Source organism: Callospermophilus lateralis, chromosome 3 (assembly GCF_048772815.1).
Source record: "Callospermophilus lateralis isolate mCalLat2 chromosome 3, mCalLat2.hap1, whole genome shotgun sequence".
NCBI lineage: Eukaryota > Metazoa > Chordata > Mammalia > Rodentia > Sciuridae > Callospermophilus > Callospermophilus lateralis.
Window position 1 is genome coordinate 170165717 of NC_135307.1, and position 17624 is coordinate 170183340.

Below are 17624 nucleotides of genomic sequence, written 5' to 3' on the forward strand. Positions count from 1 at the left end.
GCTCCAAATTCCTCAATAGGACACCCATAGCACAAGAGTTAATAACTAGAATCAACAAATGGGACTTACTCAAACTACAAAGTTTTTTCTCAGCAAAAGAAACAATAAGAGAGGTAAATAGGGAGTCTACATCCTGGGAACAAATCTTTACTCCTCACACTTCAGATAGAGCCCTAATATCCAGAGTATACAAAGAACTCAAAAAATTAGACAACAAGATAACAAATAACCCAATCAACAAATGGGCCAAGGACCTGAACAGACACTTCTCAGAGGAGGACATACAATCAATCAACAAGTACATGAAAAAATGCTCACCATCTCTAGCAGTCAGAGAAATGCAAATCAAAACCACCCTAAGATACCATCTCACTCCAGTAAGATTGGCAGCCATTATGAAGTCAAACAACAACAAGTGCTGGCGAGGATTTGGGGAAAGGGGTACACTTGTTCATTGTTGGTGGGACTGCAAATTGGTGCAGCCAATCTGGAAAGCAGTATGAAGATTTCTTGGAAAGCTGGGAATGGAACCACCATTTGACCCAGCTATTCCCCTTCTCGGTCTATTCCCTAAAGACATAAAAAGAGCATGCTACAGGGACATTGCTACATCGATGTTCATAGCAGCACAATTCACAATAGCAAGACTGTGGAACCAACCTAGATGCCCTTCAATAGACGAATGGATAAAAAAAAATGTGGCATTTATACACAATGGAGTATTACTCTGCATTAAAAAATGACAAAATCATAGAATTTGGAGGGAAATGGATGGCATTAGAGCAGATTATGCTAAGTGAAGCCAGCCAATCCCTAAAAAACAAATGCCAAATGTCTTTTTTGATATAAGGAGAGTAACTAAGAACAGAGTAGGGACGAAGAGCATGAGAAGAAGATTAACATTAAACAGGGACAAGAGGTGGGAGGGAAAGGGAGGGAGAAGGGAAATTGCATGGAAATGGAAGGAGACCCTCAGGGTTATACAAAATTACATACAAGAGGAAGCGAGGGGAAAGGGAAAAATAATACAAGGGGGAGAAATGAACTGTAGTAGAGGGGGTAGAGAGAGAAGAGGGGAGAGGAGGGGAGGGGAGGGGGGATAGTAAAGGATAGGAAAGGCAGCAGAATACAACAGACACTAGTATGGCAATATATAAATCAATGGAAGTGTAACTGATGTGATTCTGCAATCTGTATACGGGGTAAAAATGGGAGTTCATAACCCACTTGAATCAAAGTGTGAAATATGATATATCAAGAACTATGTAATGTTTTGAACAACCAACAATAAAAAAAATAAAAAATAAAAAAACAAAAGAATATATGGGGCTGAGACTGTGTGGCTCAGTGGTAGAACGTTTCCCTAGCATGTGTGAGGCACTGGGTTCAATCCTTAGCACCACATAAAAATAAATAAATTAAATAAAGGCATTCTGTCCATCTATAACTACACAAAATTTAAAATAAAAGAATATATGGGTGCATGGAATTTATTCTATAGCCAAGTAAGTCAACAAAAGCTATATTACTTATACAAGAGCTAATGAACAGGCTTTGAGAAAACAGCCCCTAGGAGGGAGGAACCCTGGATTAAGACCTTTCCAAAGCATCCAGATTGACTATACTGAAATGCCCAAAATAGGCCATTTAAAATCGTTGTTGATAACAGTGGATCATTTTACCAATTGGGTAGAAGCTATCCCTCTGCCCAGTACTAATGCCAACAATGTGACCAAGGTCTTATTGGAATCTATAATCCCTCAGTTTGGTTTGATAGAAAAAATTGATTCAGATAATGGAAGCCACTTTAGGGCAACCATTATTAAAGAATGCATGACAATATTAAACTTAAAATGGGAATATCACATTCGCTGGTACCCACCTTACCCAGGAAAGGTGGAAAAAATGATCCAAACTCTAAAGAGACAAATCACTAAGTTAATATTAGGAACAAAACTCCTCTGGACTAAGTGCCTCCCCGTTGCTCTTCTTCAAATTAGAATGGCTCCATGAAAAGATGTAGGGTTATCACCACATGAAGTGTTGTATGGGTTACCATATTTAGGAAAAACAATGGGTTTCCCCACCTTCGAAACAAAGGATCAATTTCTGAAAAATTATATATTAGGTCTGTCTTCTACTTTATCATCCCTGCAATAACAGGGCCTCCTGGCATAGATACCACTTCTGGAATTCCCTGTACACCAACATTGACCAGGTGACTACATCCTGATCCAAGTTTAGATGGAAAACAAACTGGTCCCTGCTTGGGATGGGCCCTAGGAAGTCCTGCTCACAACTGATCCAGCTCTTCAGACCACAGAGCCAGGTTGTCCTCACTACACATGAGTAAAGGGAGCCTCCTCACCTTTTAATAGGGAGGAACACTGGTCCTCAGTCCAATATCTAGATTCCACCAAATTTGCTGTGAAAAGACTCTAATAATGTCCATAGTGATATGGAAAATGGCATACTATAACTTGATCATTAATGTAATCCAGACCACCTCCCCTCTGGTTGTTACATTGGATGCCTGTGGAGATTTACACATTCAGGGGCAATTATCTGGGACAAACAGATACTGTTATTCAGCATATTCTAGAGAAATAAATCTCTGGAAATATAATGTTACCAAGGTTATTTTAGAAGTAAAGGATTTACAACAAACTCTTAAAATCTGAGTTTAAGAAGGGTGGAAGGGTTTAAATATTCTGTTTACACATTAAATAAAAGCAAATGTTAACGCTTGTTCAAGTTAACACAAGCTCAAGTGGTCCCATTCCCACTTGGCTGGACCTCAGACCTCTGGCCATGAGTTGTATGATATCCCTCTTTCAGGAAAACACAGCTTGGGAAAATAACTCTTGCAAGACCTTGTGGTTGTTATTCTCAGCAGTTAAGGGCTAAAGACTCCAACTTCTTTCCCTTAGAACCACTCATACCTCTTGTCTCTCTTGGGGGCACAGAGGGAGGAACAATTTGCCTTCTTGGGAAATACATCTGGATGCAATTAAAGTTGGTCCTTTGAGGAGATATCTAATCAAAAAGCACTTGCTATAGGCACAGCCATCGTCTGGTGGTATTGTGGAGGGCTGTTACTTGAGACCTTATTTATCTGACAATTGGAATAGAACCTGCACTTTTATTCAATTGGCTATCCCTTTCCCCCAGCATTTCTCAGATCAAAGCAATCCCAGTTCTTTGAGAAGAAGAGAGATCTCTCTTCCCTGGAATCATTTGACCCCCATATATACATAGATTTAATCAGAATTCCTTGAGAGGTTGGTTCCTAATGAGTTCAAAGACGGAAATCAGACAACAGCAAGTTTTGAATCAATTTTCTTTTGGTGGTCTTCTATAAATAAGAGGGTAAATTGGATTAATTACATTGATTATTATCAACAAAGGGTTATTATACAAGAGAATTTCTAAAAAGAATTACAAAAAATAGATGCCACTAATAGGATGACATGGAAAGAACTAATCACATTTATTATTATCCCATTCATTGTTGTATTGGGAGTAATGACTTACAGTTAGATATTGCCCAATTCCATGTATGGAAGGACTTGTTCAACCATTGACAGAGTTCTCACCAAACAAAGCCTAGTCATATATCAAAATAACCTTCCTATGTTAGATACAGTTCAACATGAAAGTCAAAAGATGTTATCCAAATTTGAAGAAAAGGATTTATATGGATCATATAAGAGGGGGAAACTGTAAGATTTATGTTTTCTTTTCTATCAAAGTTAAACCTGTAATGCAACACAGGCGTGTTTATAGTAACTTGGAGGTTTCAAGGGTATGAAAGAGCCATCTTAAGTTAGAGAACCATGTGGTCAGAATGGAGCCATTTTAAACGAGAGAATCATGTGAGCAGAAGAGAGTCATCTTAAATTTGGGGATCATATGACCAAAATGGAGCCATTTTTAAAATTTTCTAATTTCCAATCACACTATAGCCCTTTTCAGTGCCACCTATTTTGAAAATTAGCTAATCCAGTAATTATATACTCTCACCCCAACTCTTCCCATCCGACGCCAGGGGCAGCACCTCGGCTGCCCGTCCAGGGGTTGGATTGCGGGTTAGATTCCCTTTGGAGAGCACCCTTCTGCAGAAGTGCAACTGCGCCTTTTGGACCCACTTACGATTGATTGATTGGTTGATTTCTTGTGGCACCTTGTTATTTCTAACATTACCAAGTGTCGCGACCCCTTGCCCGCAAGGAAGACGCAACTCAGGAATCTTCTTTCAGCAGTTTATTCAGGCCTTGATTAAAGTATCTTCTAGTGACCCCCCTCTACTCCCGAGTGCCCAAGCACAGCCTAATAAAGCCTCCCACGTACCAATCTTAAGCCGCCATGTGGATCTTTCTTATAGGGTGGCAAGGGATAGCGTGCCAACTCTCCATAAAAGGATTTGTTTACCACAGGCCACAGTGGAAGCCGGCGCCATCTTCTAATGGCGGCCACAATCTACAACAATGGCTTACCACAGTTCCCCCTTCTATTTTATAAAACAATGCAGGCGAAAGTAGAGGTCCTATCCCACTGTGCAGAAGCGGCTGCAATGTATGGTTCAGTCCTAAGGAGGCGCCTTCCCCAGACCTGACCCCATATCAGCCGACGCCTTTTTTCGTAGGGCGGGGGTGTGGACGTCAAACCCGCATGCAATAGGACATGCTTTCCTTGAGGTCCGTTGAGGGATCACTCAAGTGCAGTGCTTTGCCTCGCATCCTGCATCGTGACGACGGCGAGAAGTAGGGCAATACAGGTAGCCTGGTAACATAACAAATTTTTAGTTGGCAACACAATCCCTAAGCCCCAGAGGAAAGTAAAGAGTCTGTAGCCAAGAAGAAAGACCAGTCCTAAAACCCATCTGCGTGCAATGGTAACAAGACCTGCAGAGTGCAAGGGCTATTCAGTGCTGGGGGAGAATAAGAAAGAGGACATGCCAATCCCAGTGCAATGTGAAATTAACTTGGGGTGCAATGGCCATGCCCAGAAAATCACTGTTTAAGATGTGCAAGCCAGATTTGCGGAGACATGCCATTTTCCAAGGCCTCAAGAGCCTGTACAATCATAGCCTTCTCCTGTGTATGGCGAGTTTTAAGGTGACAGAGAAGCCACAAACAAAGTATAATACCAAAGCAACACATTGCCCCAAAAATGCCCACTCCCACCCACTCCTTAAAGAAGGAAAAGGCAGAAGATAGCCAACTGGTGAATTGACCCAAAGTCACTGGTTCGACACCGGTACTATTCAAAACAGCAATTTGAGTTAGTTGAGATTGGAGTAGGTTTTCTGCTTCCATGGACCAGGTTCCGGATAAATATTTCCCGATGATGTGGGAGGCATTCCTGGAATCATTAAATCTGACAGAGGTTATGCATAAATGTGCACGTTGGTCAACACAACCCAAAAGCACCAAGTCAGCCAATTCTTCTACCTGAGCTTGGAGTAAATCTATTCTTTGGTTGGCAGCTAAAATCCCTGACAAAATATGTTGATTAATTGTATTTTGGGATTCAAGTATAGTGGAAGTTTGTTGGACAACTTGATTAATGGTGGCAGCAGTTTGTACTTGATTGGCCATAGCCACTCCGGCCGTAACCGCTGCAGCAGCAGATACCGCCACGGCTGTCACTATAGCTGCTGTGATTCCAAAATCTCTGCGGACTCTAAGTAGCTCAACAATAGGGAATTTATCAGGATCCGCAGTGACCGGGATTGGGACAAAAGTTGGAATTTTCATAACCACTGCCACAGTCCAAGAGCCATTCCAACACTCAGATAAGAGACAGGTAGTATGAGAACAATCCAGCATCCCCAACAAGGTGGCATTAGCCAAAAGGAATAAGAACGGGGATTGGACACAGACCATTGCAGGAGGCAATGTGGCATTATACAACAGAGAGTTGAATGAAACAGATGTAAGTCTATTACCTCGTTCACTTTCCCTAACAGTGCCAGAAACATTAGCCAGCCAACTTTTGGCTCCTAGCAACTGAGCCAGTGCAGAAATATCGGCTGAAGCCCCCTTTTCATTGGAAATCAGCCATTGAAACCAGGACCAACCTACTCCTGTAGAGGAGTTGGCACTGTTGTTAAAGCTATAAACATTCCTCTTAAGAGAGGGGGAAAGGGAGAAGCCTTTAGCAACTTGATGTTTCTCCCAAGAATGATCTTGACAAGGCGTGAATGTTGCAGGGGTGGGGGGGGTATCCTGTTTGTTGATTAACAAACCTGCCTTGTCCCAAAAGCATATCCTTATCCTAGGCAGTGCGTCCCGCTGCATGATTTTGAGCAGCTTGCTCTACTGCATCCTCTAGCATAAATGCTCTCCAATCCAAATATTTCCCTGGGGAGACACAAGCGCGGACTAGACTAGCCCAATCTGAAGGAGTCATACAAAATCTAGCAAGTCCCTCCACCTGAGTAAGGGTGAAAGTGGCATCCACGCCATAAGTGCGGACAGATTCCGCCAAGGTTTTAATTATCTTAAAGTCTAAAGGCTCATGATATCTTCCCCTGTTATTGTCCTGAAATACAGGGTATGCAAGTCCCATATCTGTATTAACTGTCCTCCAAACTTGTGCATGAAAAGATCTCCCGGAATTTTGGCTCCCCCCCACATACGGGGGTGGGGCAACCGACACCATATCTTCTTCGAGCTATTCTACCTCCTCCTCCTCAGAGTGTTGTTGACCGATATTGGATCCCGTCCCCTTTTTACAGTAGGCCTGCGTGCCCTGTATCCCTTTTTTCCTTTTCTTCACTTTTATCTTGCATAGTTGTTGTAGCAATATATCAAGGTCCTCAGAACTCTCTGAGCCGCTTGTGTTCTCAGGCGTTTTTAATCCAGCCAAGTCTGGGTAGAGCCTTCTCCTATCTTTAGTTTCAGGCTCTTTTGCCTTCTCACTACTCTTACTCCCAATGCTCTCTGCCACTTCACTATGTGATCCTTCAGACTTTTCCTCATGTAGTTGCTCAAGAACAGCTTGACCCTCACTCACAGCTTCCTGGCATTTACTATCTACTATACATCCTCTAAGTAACTTCCAAAGTGGTATAATACCACCCTCTAAGGTGCCTTGTTCACGAGCGAAATCTAGATCTTTCCCTAATTTGTCCCAGCTAGGTATAGTAAGGCTGCCCGAAAACGCAAACCACGGTGCAGCAATATCTGTCTTCTGTAAAAATCTCTGTAAAGTACTACGTTTCACTTCTAGGCCCTTGAAACGTAACAGGCCATCTAGGGCCAGGAGAAGCCGACTTGAAGATGCGGCACCCATGACACAACAAAAGACACACAAAAAACAAAAGTGAAAGTACACAGTGCAGCTGCAATAAAATGTAACGCTCTCTCTTGCTTTACAGAGGAGCTGCCCCGCTTTGATCGCGGATCCCACTTACCTGGGACTAACCGGTGCACCACCCCTGACTACTGAAAGTTCTGGTTCCCGGGTCTCGGCACCACTTGTCGCGACCCCTTGCCCGCAAGGAAGACGCAACTCAGGAATCTTCTTTCAGCAGTTTATTCAGGCCTTGATTAAAGTATCTTCTAGTGACCCCCCTCTACTCCCCAGCGCCCAAGCACAGCCTAATAAAGCCTCCCACGTACCAATCTTAAGCCGCCACATGGATCTTTCTTATAGGGTGGCAAGGGATAGCGTGCCAACTCTCCATAAAAGGATTTGTTTACCAAAGGCCACAGTGGAAGCCGGCGCCATCTTCTAATGTCGGACACAATCTACAACAATGGCTTACCACAACCAAGGGCGAACAGGCTGTGTGTTTTCAGTCTGTTAGGTATTTATTGATATGCTAGAGTCTTAACCCACGCATTATTTTGTCCCAATTTTAGAGACTCATGTGCAGCACTCTTTTCTACAGGGTGGCACCTAGCACCACCCCACGAAGCAGCCTTCCCGGGTCCTTCTTGACACGCAACTGCAGTGGGTGCAGAGCGCTGATGGGCGCGGAGTGTCCCCAAGGACAAAACTCAAAGAGGCTGACGTGGCTTCGGAGCAGACACGCGAAGGGGACACTTTGGGCTCGCTTCCCCGCTTCTACCTGGTGCTATAGGCAAAGAGTCTAGAGACAGGTAGCCCCAACAGCGAAGGGAGGGAGGGTCTCAACTATTCGCAGACTCTGGGTAGAGACCGCCTCCGCACTCACACCATCAGCCTCCTTTATCGCACTTCCCGGGTCCCGCCCTCGGGATGGATCGCAAGAGCCACAGTCCGCACAGCCCCGCCGGCACCTCGTCCCCGCCCGGGCCGGGCGGTGGTTGTGTACAAGTTCTCCGGGTGCGGTCTCCAGCCCGGGAAGATGCTGGCTGCGGCTGCAGCAGCTGAGACGATGGCAGCGCCTGCGGGCAGGAAGGGATGGAGGCCGCGGGACCCGGACGTAACCTGGACCGGGAGACTGAGGTCTGGGCCCGGTCTCCCAAGGCTCCTGGTGGTGCTCCCTCCGCTGCCGCTGCTCCTCTTGCTCCCGCTGTTGCTACTCTTGCTGTTGCCCCGAAAGGCTGGGGCGGCGGCGGCGACAGGATCAGGCTCACTTGCATCCGAGGCCAAGAAATGTGATCAGCCCTGTGTCAACGGCGGCCGCTGCGACCCTGACACCGGCCAGTGCATCTGCCCCGCCGGCTGGGTGGGCGAGCAATGCCAGCACTGCGGGGGCCGCCTCAAGTGAGTGAGTTGGAGGGTGGGGCGTGGTGGGGAGACCGGGGTGAGAGGTGCTTAAGACTCCTCCAGCCCAGAGGTGGATGCGGGACAGAAAGTCAGGAGAGGGGGTGCCCCAGCTCCATTTGATGGTCATTTGCTTCCGGGAAGATGACCATCTCTGGCTTGTTTTTTTTTTTTTTTTACTGTGGCGGAAGGTGAAAAGGTGCGAGGCAGTAGTGGTGGTGTCCCCAAAGTTTTTGGGTGCTGTGGGTTAAATTGGAAGAATGCTTTGGATTCCAAAGACTATCAGAGCTAGTTTTGGAAACAGCCTATTTTTAAAAAAAATTTCTTTGGTTAGAGGTGGACACAACGTCATTATTTTACTTTATGTGGTGCTGAGGATCGAACCCAGTGCCCCACGCATGCTAGGCGAGTGCTTTGCCTCTGAGCCCCAGCCCCAGCCCAACAGCCTATTTTTGATAAATGAGATATCAAGAAAAAGGTGAGTGAGCCAGTTCTTAACCAAATACTTCATTTGAACCTTCCCTTTTTCTCTAGATCCTAATAAGTTCCCCAACTGCGGAGGTGTGGGATGCTCTGAGGAAGCCAGGCCCCTGGAGTGATGTATTGGTGGAGATATAAAGGAAAGGGTAGGCGTGAGATTTTAGGGATAGAAGACTAAAGGAAAGTGAAGAAGCTAGCCTTTGGAAGCTCACTGGCCAATGGCATATTAGAACAGGTTCTGTCCTGGAGAGGGGATGGAAATCTGTTCCTGTTTACTCTGGTTTCTGAACATATGGAGTTCCTGCATTGGCTTGGTTTGAGGCAGTACCCCTTGAAAGATCACTCACTAATTAATTAACAGTTGTGTTTTATTTGTTTCAGTTGTGCAAGGATTTCTGGATATGACACACAAATAGAGTAGTCAGACTTTGGCCTAGTCCCCAAGGAGTTTGGAAATAGAAAGAGGAAGATCCATACACAAAACCCTAGTCATGAGAACTATAGTCATTCAAGCTTTTGGCAGCTATTTACTGAATACTTTCCCCATCTGACCTGAGGGAGTAGGGAACTGTGGTGAGCAAGACAGGGTTCTGCTTTCAAGGACCTTCCATTTTAATATGGGTGACAAGCAGTTAACAAGAAAATAAACAAGTGAAAGAAATGACAAGGTTATTTCAGCTCCTGGTGAATGTTATCACCAAAATAAAAACAGGTCGGTCTGATAGAGAATTATAACCGTCCAGTGAGTTTAGAGGCTGCTCATTTGATGTGCCATTTGATCTGAGACCTGAATGAAGCACTGGAGAACCTGTGAAAATTCAGGGGTGGAGGGGTTGTGACTAGCTGGGGCCTATAAGGAAGAGAGACTTGAAGGAGGAGGTAATACTGGATTTGAGCATTTGAGGCTAAGTAGGATTTGGAAATGTGGAGCTGGGGGAAAAATTCCTAAATGAAAGGAAAGATGAAGACAGAGTTGTGGAGGCAAGATTTGCTGGTGCCTCTGTAGAAGAGAATCGTGAGGGAGAACTTTGGAATGATAAAATCATGGAATAACATCTTCTAGGGAACTCAGAGAATATGGAGCAGATGAGATCTTCAGTTTAATGGATACAGAAACCAAGTGACTTCAGGACCAGTGTGTATGGGCTGATTTTATAACTTTAGGATGTTCTGATTTATGAATTCTGTTAATCTGCACATATTTGTTGAGGGCTCCTCCGTTTTCTCTCTCTCTCTCTCTCTCTCTCTCTCTCTCTCTCTCTCTTTCTTTCACCCAGAGGTACTTTACCACTGAGATACATCCCCAGCCCTTTCTATTTTATTCTTTAATTTTGAGACAGTATCTTGCTGAGTTGCTTAGGTTGGCCCCTTAAATTTGGGATTGTCCTGCCTCAGCCTCCCAAGTAGCTGGGATTACAGGTATGTGCCACTACACCTGATGGCTCCTCTGTTTTAGGTTGTGAGATAGAGTGGCAAAAAAGTCAGATACAGTTCTGCTCTTGTGAAGCTTACCTTCCAGTTTGGGAATAAAAAAATTCAACAGTTAATCTACAGTAATTTTGCTTAAGGCTGTGGAGGTGAAGAGCAGGGCACCTCTAAGTTATTTGGAAGGGGATGAGGTTAGTCACTGGGTAAATGAGTTGAAAGTTGAAGGGTGAGGTGGTCCTACTACCTGCAGGGTGGGGTGCTGAGAGGTCACCAGGTCCAGAGTCTTGGGGATGAGTGGGATCATGGCAAGGTGACAAGATGACTGGAGCAGACAGAGCAGAGGGGAGCATGACAAGACTGGACAGACTGCAGAGCCAGGCCTAGTGGAGACCTGTTAGCCAGGTTGAGAATTTTGACCTTTAGCTCCAGAACTGTGTGATGGCATAGCTCACTTTTGTTTTTGTGCTATTATAGGCTATTAGATTATAGTTAGAGCAGGAATAGCTTTGAAGGTGAGGCCAGGGCATTTTGAATATGAGGTACTTTCAAGATCAAGTGAATGGTTGATTGAGTTCAGTGAGGATCCTTAGTGTTCTGAAAATTTGGGACACTGGGGTAGGCAGTGGGATCCCTAGAGTGGGAAGGGGCATTTGTAGCAAAGTCTATCTGTCTGTAATATTCAGAGTAGGTGGACTTACTGGGCATAAGAGGCTAAGTGGGTTTCTAAGTAGAGTCTGTTAGCATGAGTCAGGATATCAGTATGAGAGTCTGAGGTAGGCAGTCTGATTAGAGGCAGGGCTAGATGCCGTGTGGTGTTCCAGAGGTAAAATGGACAGGTCTTTCTTTGAAACTGGTTTGCTCTTGGGAAGAGGGAGGATTATGGTGAGGGAAACAAAACTAGATTCTTATCTTGAGTGATTCAGTGATATTATTAACAGACCTGGGGACCCAGGAGAGGCTGATTTTGAGATAAGTTAAATTTTGTACATATTGAGTTTGATGTACTCTCAGAGTATGTACATGGCACACATAAGCATTGGAGTCATCTACCTATGAGGGGTATTACCAGGGAAAGAGACTCATCTAGTTTCTACATGGACAGTCCAGAGAATTAGAGGAGAACTGCTTAGAATGGGGAACACTCTTGATGATTATTGTCTCAAATGGTATCACATGTAAGTGAAGGGCTTCCCTAGCTCCCTAGCTCTCCTTCGAGCTGGTTCTAGCTGATGTGAGTGCTTTTTCATGGGCAAATAATTGCAACTGGTCCTGATGATACCATTATATTAAATGCTTTCTGGAATTTACATTTTTAAAAATGAAAGCAGGAGGAAGTTAAGTCTTAAGTCTTTAAAAAAGATCTTTTACTTGATATTTTGGAGTGGAGAGTTAAATGTTGGTTTTGATTTAACTTATAAATTTCTATGTTATTAAACTAACAGTTGTTAAATGAATACACTTCTGGTTTACAAAAGCATCAAGTCATTTTTCCAAAAAAAAATTTTTAATTGTAGATGGACACAATACCTTTTTAAAAATTTATTTAGTTTTATGTGGTGCTGAGAATTGAACCCAGTGCCTCACACAATCCCAGCCCAAGTCATTTGTCTTTTAAACTTTTGATTTGTATATATCCTATGTTATAATTTCAGTTATAGCTGTTTCGTTTTTTTCCTCTTTTTTTTTTTTTTTGTGGCACTGCAGATTGGCCTGGGGGGTTCTCTAACCTTGAGTTACATTCCCAGCTTCCCACTTTATTTTTGAACTTTAAGACTGGCCTTGAATTTGTGATCTTTTGACCTCAGGCTCTGAGTAGCTGGGATTATAGGCATGTGCCAGATTTGGCAAGATATGTGAACCTATGGATTCAATAGTGTAGGTGAACTCCAAATAGTATAAATGCAAAGAAACAGATGCCAAGACACAGTGGAGTCCCACTTCTGAAAACTAATGACAAAAAAAGTTTTGAAGTCAGTGAGAAAATACTGACACATTACTTACATGGACAAAATAACTCAAATGACAACAGATTTCTCACACCAAACTATGGTTGCTAGAAGGAAGTGGCACAGCCTTCTTCAAAAGCTGAAAGAAAAGAACATTGTTTACATCACCCTAGAATTCTGTGTCCAATGAAAATATCTTTAAAAAAATTTTTTTAGTTGTAGATGGACACAATACCTTTATTTTGTTTATTTATTTTTATGTGGTGCTGAGGATTGAACCCAGTGCCTCACACATGCGAGGCAAGTGCTCTACCACTGGGCCACAAACCCAGCCCCTGAAAATATCTTTTAAGAAAGAAGATACTGGTGGCTCAAGTTTGCAATCCCAACTACTAGAGAGACTAAGGCAGGAGGATCATAAGTTCAAGGCCAGTCTGGGCAATGTAGTGAGATCCTGTATCAAAATAAAATGAAAAAGCACTGTATATGGTTCAGTGGAAGTGCTTGCCTAGCACACAAGAAGCATTGAGTGCAATCCCTTGTCCTGAAAAAAAAAACAAAGAAAAGAAAAAGAAAAAAAAGGAACAAATATTCATATAATTAGAATTTCAGAGGAAAAGGAGAATGAGTATTTGAAAGAAATAATGGCAAAAGAAACCAACCTGAAGACATAAGGAGCTGTGAAAGCCCCATAAAGGATAAAGCTCAGTGAAATCCATGCTAAGATGCATCATAATTAAACTATTAAATTATAAAGGCAAAGAAACTATCTTAAAAACAGGCAGAAAGAAATGAAGCATTGCCTATAGGGAATACTAATTCAAATGACAATAAATTTCTCATCTGAAACCAGGGGAGCCAGAAGGAAGTGGCATAAGAGGTCAATCTCGAATTCTGTTTCTGTTGAAAATGTTGCTTAGGAGGTAAAGGGAAATAAAACATTCTTAGATGATGGAAAGGTAAAAGATTTGTTGCTAGCATATTTAATCATTAAAGATTGACTAAAGGAAGTTTTTTAATCAGAAAGAAAATGATAAAGGAAGGAACAATGGAACAATCGAAAGGAAGATAGAACAATGGGGTAACAGAAATAAGGGTTTATTTAATAATAATAGGTTCTCCTTTCCTTCTAAGTCTTAGCAATCATATTTAATGATTGAATAAAAATACAAGACTGTCGGGTACTAAAGATGACATTTATATGAAGACAAAGCACCTAAATGGAAGTGAAGTTTCCATACTTCACTCAAAGTGGTGAAATGTTACTAGTAAATAGATTATTATAAAGCACATGTTTACATTATAGTAATGACCTAAACAACTATGAAAAAAGATAAAAACAATAAATCAAGATGGAATCTGTGATGGTTAGTTGTAATCAACCCAGAGCTTGACTGGGTTAAGTGATACCCAGAAGATATGATGATATAGCTCAGTGGTCGAGCTAGATTAAACAAGGAAAATCTGACCTCACCTAGTGCAAGGGGAATTTTATTGCTTTCCTGGAGCTAGAAATCCATCTTCTTCTGCTCTTGAACATCAGAACCCCATATTCTCTGATCTTCAGACTCTAGGACCTGACAAGCTCCCCACTAGGTCTTTCAGGTCTTTGGCCTTTGACTGAGAGTTATTCCATCAGCTTTCCTGCTTTTCAGTTCTTTGGAGTTGAACTGAGCTATGCCACTGCTTCCCTGATTATCTAGCTTGTAGATAGCTTATCATGGCACTTCGCAGTTTCCATAGTTGCAAAGCTAATTTCCCTAGAAAACTTATATTGGCACCCCGTTCTCGACAGAAAATCTTAACTAAGCTTCTCCAGAAATCTTCACCATAATTGGTTTTAGGACTATGAGCAAAAGGGTCTGTACAAAAGAGTTCAGTGTAGTTCCTATTTCCTGTTGCTCTGTCTTACTTGGCCCCAGTCTGGAAGAGTTCAGCACTTGGAGTGCTGAACGCCCCTTTACTAGTTTTTTACAGATATTTATCCAGCACAATAGTATGTAGAAGTGTGTTTGCAAATGCAAAGTGAGATTTTAAAAAAGATCCTTTAACAAGGTCTCTGGCCTTGAGCTGGGCTTCACAGAGATGTCTACATTTCTAATATAAGAGAAGTTACCAATTGGGCTTCATGGTAACAGCTGGCAGGGAAAGGAAAGAAAGGGGAGAAAAAAGCTCTCCCCTTCTCAGGCTCTATCCTTGAAGGGTTAACTTGCCCAGAACAGTGAAAGAAAAAGCTGCTTTTGTGTGAACTTCTGCAGACTGTGAACTTCGGAGCCCCTCCCTTACATGAAGGGTATAAAGTTCTGAAACTGCCTGAATTCAGGGTTCAGGGGGATTGATTGATTACAGAGAAAGCTTTGCCCACTGAACCTGGCTAGAGCTAAATAAACCTGCTTCCTGTTCCTATTTGGTGTCTTGCCTCGTCTGTCCCCTGCAAAAGACTCACTCCACATATCCTATTGGTTCTATTTCTCTGTAGAACTCCAGTACAGAATCCTAAAAAAAAAAATGTTCACATGATCCGTACAAAGGCAAAGAGAAACAGGAGGAGAACTTAAATTTTGACATTATAAATAACTAACTAAATGTAAAAGAGCAAAATACAATAAACAAAAGAGATTGACCAGACCCCATGATACACACCTATAATACAGCTACTTGGATGGCTGAGGTAGGAAGATTGCAAGTTTGAGACTAGCCTTGGTAAGTAAGTGAGACCCTTTCTCAAAATAAAGAAGGTTTGGGAAGTAAGACATGTAGATCTCTGTATCAGACAGACAAGCATAGCAGAGGGAGAAAAGGGCAAGGAAGTTGAGAGATTTGGAGGATATGATTCTTGTGATGGACCATGGAATCTTAACAAGGTAAGTGAGAAAGTGAAATGTGTTCATGGTGAATGATTAACAGTGAAGAAGTAGTAGTTCCATGTATTGACAGTCCCTATGAGCTGAAGACACATTGGAAAGAGGAACTAAGACACATTTGAGGAACTAAGTAAATGAACTGGAGAGATAAGAGACAGTGCTTAAAATGCATAATGTACCCATTCTGCTCAATTTGCATTGTATTGAGAATTAAGAAAGATATTAGTGTCTGAATTCCTGATAGATTGATTTTTTTAAAATTTAAATTACAGGCTAACTGGATCTTCTGGGTTTATAACAGATGGACCTGGTTATTATAAATATAAAATGAAGTGCACGTGGCTCATTGAAGGACAGTAAGTAGTAATGGCTGACTTCATTTTTTATTTTTATTTTTTAGAATAGAGCTCAGTGTGGCATTACTTTTCCAACAAATGACATTAACAAATTGTTGCTATTTTTTTTTCTTTTATGGTGCTGGGGATTGAACCCAGGGCCTTGTGCATGCAAAGCAAGCACTCTACCAACTGAGCTATATCCCCAGATCCAGTAGCATAAATATTTAAAATATGTTTAATAATTTTCATTTGGCAAATGATTCTGATTGTGATTTTTAAATTTTCTTCCTCGTGCACTAGGATTCAACCCAGGGCCTTGTATTGCTAGGCAAGCACTCTCTCAGCACCTTAATTTTTATCATTATTATTTTTTTAAAATTTCAGATTGATTTAAATTGCTGCAAATAAATTATATGCACTATAAAATTGTATATTTTCAACTGTAATAGTTAAAAACCTGTTAAACTATTTTTAACAGTTTACTTAAAACTTTATAAATTATAATATTTTGTAATTTTTCTAAATATCTGTTTTTATCATGGCAGAAAAATCAGAATAACCACTCTTGCCTTATTGTCCCTCCTCTGGACCTCTGGGTCCCTCCAGCTTCTCCTTCCTTTTTCTCCTTTCCTTCATGCAAAGGAGTATTTATCATGGAAGAAGTATTTCTCCTGGGAAGCAGTATTTCTCAAACTTTTAGTCGCAGGATCTCCTGACACTTTTCAACTTTGAGGATTCCAAATAAATGTCACTTTTATGGGGAAAAAATCCTTATATTTAAAGAAATTTTTGTGAAAAGAGTGGCATTTTTTCCCATTTTACAAATCTCTTCAATGGGTACATCAGGACTTTTATGTTTTGCTTTGCCAAATATGGGATACTAAGCAGATTTAAATGTGGATGGGAAAGTCCCATATAAGAGGGAAATATTAAATATTTGAGAGATGTAAGGAGAAATAGGTTTATCTGTTTTGGGAAATGGTAATTTCGTGGATTTTTGTCTAGGTGCAAAGCATAAACAGGAAGGTGAAATTGGAAGGTTTGAAATAGTCCCTGAAAATTAGTGATTGTGGAGAGGGAGAGGGAGATAGTGGTAGGACTGCTGGCAGAATCCAAGTGTCACATGAAGTGCTGAGCAGAGATGGGTACTGGAAGCAGTCTGCCTGGTGGCAGGACTTCTCCGGTACAGCTCAGTTTTCTTTTTCAATCTAAGTCAAAGCTGATAAATGTTTTCCTGTAGACGAGGGCTTTTGCCAGGCAGTGCCATGAAGAGGCAGAGGGCAGGCAAGTTAGAGAACTGACAGGTGTGTTTGTGAAATGAAGAGTGTGGAATCTGAAGTTGAATAAGAAAGGAAGTGCGAAGTGGAAGAGCCTAATGCATTGGTCAGAGGCTGTTAAACACTGGCTGTCCTAGACTGCTAAATGGATTGCAAAGCCCCAGGCGTCATGGACCACATCTGTTTTGTTTCCCATTGCATGTTTAATGCCCTCTTGGACATAGTAAGTACTAAGTGAGTCTTTGACAAATGGAGGAATGCTGTTTATATACTATTAATTTCTTTTCTCCTTGTAAATTCTTAAATAGTTTCTCCAGTGCTTAATGGTTATGATGATTATTGTAAATTACTATTTTTGTTCTTTTCAGGCCAAATAGAAAAATGAGACTTCATTTCAATCATTTCGCTACAGAGTGTAGTTGGGACCATTTATATGTTTATGATGGGGACTCAATTTATGCACCACTAATTGCCTTTAGGTAAGCTCAGTCATATAAATAGTTGGTCATCATTATTTTATTTTTGAATTTAAACCTATATCCTGTATTACATTCTTACTGGATTCACAGTTAATATCACATAACACATTCA

General features: G+C 41.9%; 1 protein-coding gene across 1 annotated transcript in view; it reads left to right on the top strand.

The window, feature by feature from the left end:
* The window catches only part of LOC143394864 (attractin-like), a 79517-nt gene that overhangs the window by 10480 nt on the left and 51413 nt on the right, over nucleotides 1-17624 (top strand). The window contains 3 exon segments of the mRNA XM_077109084.1: nucleotides 8093-8700; nucleotides 15691-15774; nucleotides 17402-17512. Coding sequence (XP_076965199.1) covers nucleotides 8093-8700; nucleotides 15691-15774; nucleotides 17402-17512 — 803 coding nt within the window.